This window comes from Toxotes jaculatrix, chromosome 1, assembly GCF_017976425.1.
Source record: "Toxotes jaculatrix isolate fToxJac2 chromosome 1, fToxJac2.pri, whole genome shotgun sequence".
Classification (NCBI taxonomy): domain Eukaryota; kingdom Metazoa; phylum Chordata; class Actinopteri; family Toxotidae; genus Toxotes; species Toxotes jaculatrix.
In genome coordinates this window covers 25,415,937-25,428,841 of record NC_054394.1, presented here as the reverse complement: position 1 = coordinate 25,428,841, position 12,905 = coordinate 25,415,937, and the positions used below count along the sequence as shown (strand labels likewise).

General features: G+C 39.6%; 1 protein-coding gene across 1 annotated transcript; it reads left to right on the top strand.

Moving 5' to 3' along the window:
• The first annotated feature begins 1,799 nt into the window (after nt 1–1,799).
• On the top strand, nt 1,800–11,839 carry LOC121194938 (SHC-transforming protein 3-like). The gene is made up of 12 exons (XM_041058132.1): nt 1,800–2,360; nt 4,018–4,088; nt 5,938–5,998; nt 6,078–6,197; nt 6,316–6,369; nt 8,591–8,642; nt 8,758–8,884; nt 9,496–9,688; nt 10,347–10,419; nt 11,293–11,386; nt 11,474–11,621; nt 11,711–11,839. The coding sequence occupies exons 1-12, from the start codon at nt 1,800–1,802 to the stop codon at nt 11,837–11,839; spliced, it is 1,683 nt and encodes a 560-aa protein (XP_040914066.1).
• The last annotated feature ends 1,066 nt before the right edge of the window (nt 11,840–12,905 follow it).

Genomic DNA, 12,905 nt, shown 5'->3' with positions numbered 1-12,905 from the left:
CTGAAACAAAACAAATCTGCAACAAGTTTGATAATCAGTTGATTATTTTTGTCACTTTTCAAGCAGAAATTCGAAACATTCACCGTCTCCAGGTTCTGAAATGTGAGGATTTGTTGCTGTTTCTTTGTTGTACATGATAGTAAGTTGAATATTTTTCTGTTGATTGGATAAAACAAGCAATTTAAAGTCATGCTGGGCTCTAAGAAAATGTTACAGGACTTTTACTGTTTTCCAGTGTTTTGTAGACAAAACAATGCACTAATTAAGAGCAGAAATATCCCTCAGACTTCTTTGCAGGTCTAGATTTCAGTTTTACTGAACGACCACTAGGAAGGGACAAAGCACTGCTGTACATTATTTTATGCACTCTCCCTTGAAGACTTGTCTTTTTACTGTCACATCCAGCTTATTAACACAAAGTGTGCAGTTTTTAAGTTATCTATAATCAAGTTATTTATTTTGACGAAAAATCCTAAAGTCAGAAATGCCTCTTTACTCTGAAAATTCTTTAATTATGTAAATGAAATATGAAAGTCCTGCTACACTCTGCTACGCGCCTGCTTTTTGTTTTTGAAAGATAATCTTTTAATCAGGAATAAGTATAGTATGTAAAACACTCTTTCGTCGGCGCCTGGCATATTGTTCTGATTGCAATCAAACGGAAATGCAAATGTTTCAGTTAAATTCCCTTCCTCTCGTGTGTTCATGCAGATCATTTGAACATCACATGCCATAGCTACATTCTGGAATGTCTTTTATTGTGTAAATCAAGTTAGTCTGAGCTTTTTCTATAATTAATTGATATGTTAAAACCTAATTTTTTGAAATCAATAGAAAAAAAAATTTTGGGAGTGAAACCAAGCTTATATTAATAACACACTTAAACAGCATCTCTGATGTGCAAGTGATGTTAGAAGAGAGGAATAGAGCACTCATGTACTGTATCGGCTCTGCTTCAGTGTATAAGTGTGTAAGTGTGTGTGTGTAAAGCATGAGTCACCCTACCCGCCTGTGATTGGATGGTAGTTTATGAGTGAGGGAGGGGGAGAGAGCCTTAGGGGCCGTCTGTCAATCTCTCCTCTGCTCCATTCACACATTCATCTGCATGCACCGTCACAGAGAGACAGAGGAAGTGAGCGAGAGCCTCTCATTCATTTAAAAAAAAAAAGAGAAAGTTCATTCATAAAAGCTGCACAATTCTGCTGTGGCTCAGAAAGAAAAGACAGAGGGGAGGAAAGTTGATGTGGAGGTGAGGCAGAGCTGGAAGCCGGGCAACTGACTGAGAAAGTGTATGGGTCAGTAGGATGGGACTGTACTCAGCATGACTAGAGCGGAGCAGACTGGACATTAGACCACAGAGGACATCCCCAGTCCCACGCTGGTGAGTTGAATCTAGTGTAATGTACAGTAGGAATCCCATCTAATAAGTGAGGGCGCAGTACGCCAGATAATCAGCTGATTATCAATTCAGCCAAAATGATGAACTCAGTGCATTTCATGTCTGTGTTTTTCCTGCAATCTCCAGTCAGATCTACTTTATTAAGTCAAACCTCTGTGTGTAACAACTGTGTGAAATCTAATTTATGGCAGGTTTTCCTTTTTTGTGCTTTTACTTTGTCCCAGTGCTCTCCTTTGTCCAGTTCCCCGATTATGAGAGAAAAACCCTTACCCAAGTTTCAAATCACAGACAGGACTCTTACCAGGTAGCTCATCTGTTTTGTGGCCATTTGAGACATGATCAGTATGATGGAAATCACTGTACTGCACCGCTGATTGTAACAAATCCATCTCTTACAGGCATGCTGAAGCGCACCAAATACAGTCGTCTGCGCAACGATTCGCTGACGTCTCCAGAGGATCGGCCCCAAAGAATGCTGCCCCTGAAGAGGGAACTCCGCTTGGACTCAGATTTTGCCCAGCTGGATCCTGGGATGCCGTCACACCACGGACCGTCCACTCTGAAGGACTTCATCCCCCGTGTGGCCAACATCCGACTGCAAAGTCCTATTTCTCTGCGGGGCCTGAGGGGACAGACAAATACAGCTGGGGACAGAACCACTGATGGACACACTGACAGACCATTGTCCAGAACAGAGTGGGGCTCAGGACCTAATGAGAGATTTTGTAGCCAACCTTTCCTCAGTGTCCCCCTTTCCACTGGTCAAAGCCTAACTCACTCGGCTCTGCGCTGCACAAAAAGACCCATCACCCTGCATCGGATGGCCAGCCTCCCCTGGACCCCCAGCTGTCCTCCTTGCTCACAGCACAGAGATGGTCTGTGCTGTTTCAAGACTTCCTCTGCAGCAGATGACTGTACAGTGCTGGGGACAGCAAATACAGTGGTTCACCATCACATCAAGGTACCTGTCATCACATGTTAACCAATAACAGTACATGAATATGCTGGTTGTGTGGCAGACTGCAACTAAGAGCATGTGGGAATTTCCTTGCCCAAATAATCTCAACGTTTTTTCACTTTGACAATTTGGCTGAAATTACTAATGTGTTTAAACATGAATGTGTTTAAACATGACTAAAATGTTGATTGTGTGTCAGCGTGAAGCTTCTTCACTTTACCCTGTGCAAGAAAGTGCATCTAACCTCACATCCAGGGTCCCAGCAGAGAGTTGAGGTGCGCAGTTCAGTTCCTACTAGTGCCAACACAAACACACACGTGAACAGAAGACACACAAACACACATAGAAACACTCTCCTGTCTCCCTGTGCTCTATTCACACTATCACAATCATTTTCGTGCATTCACCCCCTCCCTCTCAGATAGAGCTTCCTGTGTAGGCAGTAGTGACTCATCCTGGCTCTCCGCTCCTCTCTAGATCTGCTCTGCTTGCGCGTGTATGTGTGTATGTGAGTGCATGTGTGTGAATGTATCCGGTATCAGCAGAGCCCATGCTGTCCTAGAACCGGAGGTGTGTCCGCATGGGTGATTAGGAGCAGGGCCTGTGAGCTTACCACTGATGGAAATGAGAACGGACTGTCCGATTGTCCTCTATAAACAAGCACACACATACATTACTCTCCTGCCCACTCACCCCACCCACACATATACACACATGTATTGATTTAAGTCTGGTCTCCATCAATGGACTTACTCATCCTGCCTCCAGCCTATAGGCTCTGCTCTGCTGAAGCTCGTAGCGAATAGAAATGGGACTGGTCAGAGTGTATCCGAGCACATGGCCTAAACGTTGTCTGGTGGCATTAACTGCTCCTCCACCCTTTTCACATCTTTGCAATCAAATACATGTCAACATGTCCAAAACTATCTCTCAAGTGCAGGAGTTGCACATCAGATAACTATACAGAGGCTATTCCACAGTTTTGGTCCACTGGCACAACTGAACATAGAATGAATGCTCCAACAGTGGAGTGCAAAAGGAGGTACAGTCACCTTTGTATGAAGGTACTACAACCGCTAAGAACCATGCAAACTGTTAATAAAATATTTTAAATCAGTTCTAAAGTCACGGGGGGAAAATATATTTGTCCATTTTAGCCTTTGCCCATAGAATGGCAGTGTTGGTCAGTGGGTCGGTCAGTCCACCACTCTGAGCTCAAAAAGCTCAACAGCTATTGGATTCATGGATTCATGGTCTCCAAAAACCACCATGAAGCAGACATTTTTGTTTTTAAGTAACTTGATGTGTCGTGACAACTATTGGATGGATTTCTATGAATTTTGTTTACAGATAACCATCCTCCCTGGAGGATGAATCCTCATGCCTTTGGCGATCTCCTGATTTTCCCTCTAGCAATGCCAGCAGGTCAAAGTTTTATTATCCTGTCAAACATTTCAAAATCGACTATAGACTGGCAACAAATTTTGCACCGACATTCATGCGTCCCAGAAAATGAATCTTAATGACTTTGTTATTACCATGAAATGCTATACCTCAGCACTCTGTCTGAGGTCACTTAAAACATTTACCATGTCTGTTTCTAATGTATTATTTCACATCTGAATCAGTGAGTAACTGGTGTTTTGTTTTGTGTTTTAAGTACATGGGCAGCGTGGAGGTGACCCAGTCCATGAGAACCCTCGACTTTGATATGAGAATGCAAGTCACACGGTAGGAGGTCCTTGCACTATCGCCATACACACACGCGCGTGCACACACACACACAAATATGCATAGATACATAAGAATGAACATTAACTGCTGACATGGGTTCAGAATAAAACTATGTATGGATTGAAAATGAATGAAAGTTGATGTTTTGTATATGCACAGAAAGGAAAACTGAAAAGAGGAAAGTGCTCTACCCTGACTAAATTTATTCAACATGTATTTGCCAATCAAGACATGTGTGGCTTATTTAAAAAATGTTTCAAAGGGGGAAATCAAATTAAATGTATAATGTTTCATAAACCGGGGCTTTCTCCTCATCATTTGATATTGACATCCTAGTGCAGGATGCCAAAACACTGATGTACACAGCAACCTCTGTTCACAACAACCCTACTGAATGATGGGGTAGAAAATCCAATTAGATGAATTTCCTCCTAATGATCTCTCATAGTTTTATTAAGAGCGAGAGAGGGAGAGAGACCTCAATCCATTACATACAATTTGTTTTCAAGGAGAAGAAAAGCAATTCCTGGAAAAAGGCTTTGCTTCTTAAATGGTGGGATGTTACTTCTGTGTGTGTGTGTGGGTGTTTGTATCGTTTGACCTTTCTGACCCAAGCATCAGCTCTCTGAAGACAGGCATGTCAGCAACTGCAAAGCTTTGAAGAATAATAGTTTCAGTATGAAGACATGAACCAGGAATATTTTCTGTCACATTTTTTTTACACTGTTTCATGTTTTAATTATTTTTTTGACTTTTTTTGTCCAGTCTTGTTCTTTTTTAATCCATATTTATTTTGTACATGTGTGTACAGTTTCATTTAACCATGAAAAGGCTCACTGATGTTCAATATGTCTTTAACAGAAGTCTTCTGGTTAAGAAAACACCACTACATAGAACATGAAACATAGAGGTTACAAAATATATAAGAAAGACTTAAATTAGATGAGACACGAAAAAAATAATCAAGTATCACTAAACGCATAAGCTCAGAGGGACAATATCGGATTGATAAAATAACAGCAATAAATACACTGTAACAAGAAATTTGAAAACAGATAATCAGTAGATTAAAATTCTAGAGTAAAAGTGTGTAGACATCATAATGAAACCACTGGACTAAAATACCCAGCGTTATATAGTAGTAGTAGTTAAAACTTGTTTGATCTCAACCAGCAAAATATTACTTACTCACTGATGCATCAGTATTAACTTTTAAATGATATCATATGATTCTGCTGTTTTGAAGCACTTTGTAACATGGGATTAGAAAAGTGCTTTATAAATAAAGATTATTGTTATTTATATGTATATTATCAGTTATAGGGAAAACATTTTTCTGCAGAACAAGTACTTGTGATTTTGATATGTAAAGTACATGTTGCTATGTTGCTTATGCAGGATTTTGAATGCATTTTTACTTGTAATAGAGCATGCTTACTCTGATGTATTGGTACTTTTACCTAAGTGAAGATCTGAATTCTTCCTCTGCCACTCCACTGACCTACTTTATAGACTGCTGGGTATTTCAGTCTGTGATGATTTCTTTATGTTTTTTTTGTATGTAAAATCTTTAACTGTAAAGCACCTATAAACTATAGCTGTTAGATGAATGTATAAAGTACAATATTCCTATCTGAAATGAAGTGGAATACAAGTGTAAACCAGAATAAAATAGGAATTCTTAAGCAAGCAAACTCTCATATTCTCACATGCAAGTCACATGTTAGCAGGGCGTGCTGCGTCATGGTATTTACAAAAGTATCTCTGTGTTTTGTGTGTATATGTTCTTGTTTGTTTGTATGTGTGCATGTTTTTAATCTGTCTGTGTGTGTGCTTGTGTGTGCAGAGAGGCAATCAGCAGACTGTGTGAGAAGAGATCAGCCAAGACAACAGTGAAGACGAAAAGGGTATGGTTTACACACACACACACACCAATGCAATCAACACAGACAGAACAAAAATAACTGTGATTTTTGTCTTCATCAGTCTGTATGTAAGGGGCCATCTGCTATTCTGGGTCAAATCAACCTGCAGTTTTCTGGGAGCAGGATCATCCTCACTGTCTCCACAGAGAGTGTGACTCTGATCGCTGCCTCCTCCTTACAGGTGACAGCTTCAACACATTAAACCACATTATAGTTGTCACACATCTGAATTATTGAAGTATGGAGTTGAAAATCGTCCCAGCTTCTGTTTTTTTTTCTTCCTCTCTTCTCTTCTTCAGAAGATTGCCCACCACCCCATGCAGGCCATTTCATTTGCCTCAGGAGGAGACCCAGTATGTTCATATTCTTAAATCTCAAAAGTTTCACATGTACAAACACATTCATGGGCAGATGAGGACACAAACAGGGTAGTATGAGCACACACACACATACACAGTGAGTAATTTGATTTTGTTAGATAACTGCTTGGTTTGCTGCCATTGGTGGAGGATTGAATTATTTTTTACCCCAGCTCTTGATTCTTCTATGTTTTTAGATAGTGGTGCGGTGTCAGGTCAGGTCAGGTCCGTACTTATCAACACGCTAAAAGTGAAATCTTTGACTTAGGTGAAAGACAAAAATCCCTCATTTTTACTCCTACTGGCAAACTGCTATCTAGCAAATTTCCTTTTCAACTTAAGGATGCTCTTCAGATTCAGAGAGCCCAAAAGATGTCTTAAGAGTATAGGACTGCTGTACAGAAACAGATGTGAGCATACACCTTCTGAGGCATGTATTGAAATAACTGTAAACAATATCTTTGGTGATGAGAATAATAAGTTACGTGAAGCAATATGCATGATCAGAATAATTTCAGCCTGCTATCTGAATTTGACTCAGACATTTGATTGACTGTTACACCATCCATTCATCTTCATTGTATGCACTTATCAATGTTGCACTAAATTCCCAATATTATTAGATTTCTCTGATGTACCTCCTGCACCAGCAGGAGTTTCCATTGCAGACACTTCCTAGTTTCTGCATATCATAAATAGATTAGATGGTTGTCAGTATCAGCTGGAAAAGGATTTTAAGGATTTCACACAAAAGAAGAAAGAAAATACATGAAATTAATCATATGACCACTTGAGTTGAGAGTTGCTCTTAAAGGTTACTCTTACGCTTAAGAGTGAGTCACTTGATAAATGTCTTATTCTTCACACTCTTCACACACAACTAGCTATTTTACTCCTAACTTGGCTCTTTAGAGCATTCTCAGGTCTTAGGATAATGCACAAGCAATAAATCATGAAATCCTTTCTTGTGACTTAATACAGCCATCGAAGCCAGTACGTGCTTTCATTATCTTTACACGGTGTCATGTCTGTTTGAAACTAATAACGCTTATCTATTTTCCTTCCCTTCCCCTCCATGCCCACATTATTTCCATATGACAGAATTTGGGTTATTCATCCAGAGTGAAAATTTCCTGTTGCCTGAATGTCTATAAAGAAAACAAGGCCTAATCATCAGGAAAAAAAAAATCAATGCAGCTTTGTTAATGTCTGAACAGCCAGCGGGACATGTCAGTTATTGGCTACTGTCTAGGTCAAGCCCTGATTAATAAACTGCTTGACTAACAAAAACTGCTATTTATGCCCTGGTTCGCCTCCGTTAAGTCACTCAGTCAACTCACACAAACGGTGAATACAACTGTTGGGTTCACAGTCCATATTTCGTTGCTATTTTGATACAGTAAGGTTGCACTGGCCAAAGATTAGAGAGAACAGGACGTTAGTTTCTCTGTGGGGAAACTGTGGAAGGGATTATAGCTCGCTGTTTAATTAATTAGCTAAAATAATCTTAGAGTGTGCTCTAAGCCTCACTCAGTTGGCTTGGACACATGGAAGATAGCGGGGGGAATTAAAATCAATCTGCCACAGAGGCTTTATGGTGAAACACATTCAGCTGACTCTGCTCTTGTATTAGTATCAGAGAACCACTGATAGCAGTGAATCAATTAAACAGAGAATACACATGAATGACCGACTGAAAATGTTGTGTTTACACTGATTAAATGTTAAGAAAAGAATGTTAAAACTATGAATTGGACGGCTGATTACAGATCCTAAACACACCAGATGTACAGGTTAGATACTGACCTACACAACTACACTGTCAGGAGGATTATGAATGACCACAGACACAGACATGAAGAGTAATACAGAGAATTGCTTATAGCCTATGTAACTATTGAAAAGAAAAAAAAAAAAAAGACACATTCCTCCTCTAACAAATAAAACGTTCAATTTATGGGCAATAAATAACTGAATAAGCTGAATTTAATATACTCACAGGTTTACAGGGATACAAACTTAATTGGTCTGGTATGACCAGTAGCTTATGGTATGTATTATGTGAGAAAACTTTGAAAGATACCTCTGTGGATCTGACATTATTGAATCAATTTTCTGACTTTATGTTTCTTATTTACTTGTGCTGCTTTTACACTATGCATACACTGTATATATAAAATTATTTAGGATATTGTTTATCTCAATTTGTTTACAGGATGTGGTGGATTACATCGCTTATGTTGCAAAGGACTTCACCAATCAGAGAGGTAAGGGAAAGATGAGCTGGGCTTCCACTGGACTTTCTGGCTTCTTTGTGTAAATGCACAATCTCTTACTGTCATTATTATGGAGAAAGCATCTCTCTGTCTCTCTCAATGTCAGCATGTCACATCCTGGAGTGTCCCCAGGGTCGGGCCTGCGAGGTTATCAATAGCATCGGTCAGGCCTTTGAGACTCGTTTCCGCCAGCTTCTCAGCCACACGCCATCGCTCCTCTCCACCAATCCCAGGTTGTACTTCTGTAGGTTGTAGCTGTCTTATTGGGGGTGACACAGCATGATAAACTGACACACACCCTATTGTAATGTAGAGCACATTTCACCCTGGCTTATAATTCTTTTAATTTCTTTTATGAGAGCCTAGTTGTCTCAAATGTTAATGCAGAACTTTTAGAGTTTGATCGAGGGTTTCCTTATATTTGTGTAAAGTGGAAAGATTAGTTGATTAATCAATTAGTCAAAAATTAAACTACAACTATTTTGAAAACCTATAGAATTAATAAACTTCGGGATTTTGTCATTTGTTGGACAAAACAAGCAATTTGGATATATTGTTTTGGGCTTTGAGGAATTGTGATGAGAATTCATTACTATTCTCTGACATTTTATTAGCAAAATGACTAATCAATTAATCAACAGAATAATTGTCAAATTAATCAGTAACAATGTCTACAAGCTCAGCAAATTCAAATTGAGTAGGTGTCTCCATTTTTGTATTTATTTTTTTTTTGTTTGAGTGTGTGTGTAACTGACTGCACATGTGTGTGTGCAAAAGAAGTCATGTTACAGCTTCTCTATAGCAGAGACAGTGAGTTTAACATCCTGTAGCTTTCTTGTTTCAGGTCAGCAGTGCGAATCTGCCACAACTGGAGCCCAGAGGAGACAATAACAGACCAACAGTCCAAGCAGGAAAGTGAAGTCAGTGAGCACTGCAACTACTATAATGTGATCCCAGGAAAGACGCCGCCTCCTGGGGGAATAGAGGACGTCCGCATCCCGAGGGAGGAGAACAAGCAAGACGCTGACACACAGGGGGTAAGAGTTAATTGTAACACAAAAACACAAACAATATTTAGTCAGTTGAGTTTGAATATCTTTTTAGATCTTCACAGCAGTTTGATCAGAAAAAAAAAGAAAACAAATCTCAACACAAACAAGGAAAAGGCTGGTTCATCTACCTTCTTACCAGTCCTTGATTATGATGACTTGGTTGAATAAAGCTTACCAACAAAAAAAAAATAAAATTATGTAAGCAACTCCATTCACTGGATGGACAAATGTTCACACAATTACACTTTGGAGCTTCCCTGTACAGCAAAATTATATCTGTTGCTTGCTGAGCAGAAGCAGTTGCACTTTAAGTGTCTTGCTCAAGGGCACTTCAGTGGCTGGTAATAGGTGGAAGCACAAGTGCTTCTTATTCACTTCCCAGAATTATTGTGCTGGTCTGGGAATTGAGTCCTTGATTTTCCTGTCATAAGCACACGTGTCTAACCTTAAGGCCATTACTGGCCCCAAATACACACACACACACACTCACACACACACACACACACACACACACACACACACACACACACACACACACACACACACACACACACACACACACGCACACGTACATGCACACGCACACACACAGACATGCAACCATCTCTGTCTTGTGTGTATGACTCATCTATTGCTGTTGCAGCTTCATTTGCCTCGGCCTGTTTCACTGTATGAGAACTGCTCCATCACAGAAGAAGCTTCAGCTCCACCTACAGGTAAAAATCATCAATACACTTACAGTCCAAGTCACAAAGTGTGTATTCTATATACTGTATGTGTGCATGTGTCTGCATGCATATAGTGTAGCTCATGCATGCAGACATGTAGTGTAGTGGCTGTGGCTCAGGAGGGGTCATCCACTAATCAGAGGGTCGGTAGTTAGATTCCCGGCTCCACATGCCCAAGTATCCTTGGACAAGATACTGGACAGATGTCAAAAAGTGCCAAAAAGCCTTAGAATGAACGTGACTTGTAGTGTAAAAGTGCTTTGAGTGGTCAAAAAGACTAGAAAAGTGCTATAAAAATGTGCATGTGAAGGCACAGTGGTAGTAGTTTAAAGATTAGGGTTTAATTATAGTTTATGTAATCAAACCAGATTTAAATGTAATCCCATGTGTGCTATGTAATTTAAATTAAAACCTGGCTGAATAAAACTCAATTGAATGTTTTAAACCAATGTCAAATAATCATTTGAACCATAATTGAAGAAGGTATAGGCCAGAGATCCAGACTCAATCACTGACACAATCTCAGGATGAAAACCATCACTGCTACATTAAATTATATTTGAGTAAAAAACAAACAGAAAAAAAACATAACAAAAACAACATTTTAAATTATACTCTTTACTGTAGCTGCAGTGCCTTAAACATTCAGAGTTGTCATGACACTCACCTGGGTTCAGTCTACCTTTTCTTCCTCAAGAACACACTCTTGCTCTTACTACTCTCGAACTATATCGTCTTTTAACTCATAGTTTAAAGATTTGGTGCACAGAACAACAAAATGAACCATGATATAATTCTGATTGGCTCAACTGACCCTTGAACTTTTATATTCTTCTTCTATTGTATCTCCATCAGACTCAGTGGGATCTGAGGTCAGTGCTGACCAGTGTACTGCTCCTCTCTCTGAGTCACCAATCCAGGATCTGATCCAGGAGGAAGGCTGGTTCCATGGCAGGTAGGTAATCACCATCCCTGCACCTTTACCTTTACTGTCTGCTATTTGTCCCTCTACCTTTCTCAGTAACTGTGTCCTTCATCCCAGGTTAGGAAGAAAGCAGGCAGAATCACTTCTCACCTGTAGTGGGGATTTCCTGGTCAGAGAGAGCAGCTCTGCCTCCGGTCAGTATGTACTCAGTGGTATGGAGGGAGCCACCGTGCGGCACCTACTGCTGGTCGATCCACATGGACAGGTAAAGGTGTAATGCTGGATTTGAAATGCATGAAGAGAGGAGGATGGCAGCTGGTCTAAACCTGTCTGCTGTGTTTTCTGTGTGACCAGGTGCGGACCCGTGATCAGGTGTTTCTGAGTGTTGGTCACCTGGTGCGTTTCCACATGGAGAACCAGATGCCCATCATTTCTGGAAGCAGTGAGCTGCGTCTGAAACAGCCAATCCTGCAAAGACACTAATGCATACTCACAGGCCATCACATGCACACATTAGCTACATTAGCCTTCAGCAGTGGTTCTCAGTGTTTTCAGAGCTGAGACACAATGTGCACAGGACAAAAAAACAAACAAACAAAAAAAACAACCCCAAAAACATTTGAAAATAAACTTTTAAACTATTTTAGCTGAACATGTGAGACATCACTTTCCAGAATATTTGGCCATTAATACATATATATTGTATATGTGAAGTGAATAGTTTGACTTTCCTAACATTTAAGTACTGTGCACTGAGCCTCGCCCTGTGTTAAGAACAGCTGCTGGCCTGCAGAGCATCCTGTTGCTCTCTCTCAGGCTGAATTTGCTGGTGTTTACTCAAAGTCTAAGCACAATCATTGGTGTCGGGAGGAAATGACCAAAACGTTGGCAGTCTTTCAGAATCATTTTTTACATGCTAAATTTCTCTTGCGTCCGTTTGTTTAGATTTATTATTGTTTTGTGTTCACATTTCCCACGCTTGACTTATGACAATAACTTTTCAACCCACTTATTTGTTACATTCTGAATCTGGTATTCAAAAACCCTTTGTAACCAGAGTCTACAGCAACAGATTTGCAGTTTAGTCTTAGATAAACTGACACATACACCAATCAGCTACAACATGAAAACATTAAAACCAAGTACTGGTTTTGCTAAGTATCTTTTTGTGGTAACACATGGCCAATGAAGACATTAACATTACTCAGAAATTTTTTACTTTATCTTACTGTTAAAAAGTACAAAAGTAGACTACAAAGCATAACTGCTCTAGGGAGGTTGTAAATGCATCAGTCTGCATGGTTTTATCCTCCAAATTTCATGATTAGTTCAGCAAACAAACTGCACATGTGCATCAGTAAGAAAAAAAAATAAACAGTGACATTTACATCAAAGTTATTTGATGCGATGAAAATATATCAAGATCATAAAAATTATATTCACAATAAAATTTTTATTGCATCAAAGTTTTATTTACATGCGTAGTTGGAACCTAAAAGTGTATTTTGTTGTCTTATTTTGGCGGAGTCCAAGGTGGCATTACCTGTTT

Bases quoted from the DNA above. Each gene is read 5' to 3' on its own strand.
- LOC121194938 (XM_041058132.1), top strand. From the start codon at position 1,800: ATGCTGAAGCGCACCAAATACAGTCGTCTGCGCAACGATTCGCTGACG. The intron at 6,370-8,590 runs GTATGTTCATAT...ATTTGTTTACAG, and splicing joins TTGCCTCAGGAGGAGACCCA to GATGTGGTGGATTACATCGC. The intron at 8,885-9,495 runs GTTGTACTTCTG...TTCTTGTTTCAG, and splicing joins CTCCTCTCCACCAATCCCAG to GTCAGCAGTGCGAATCTGCC.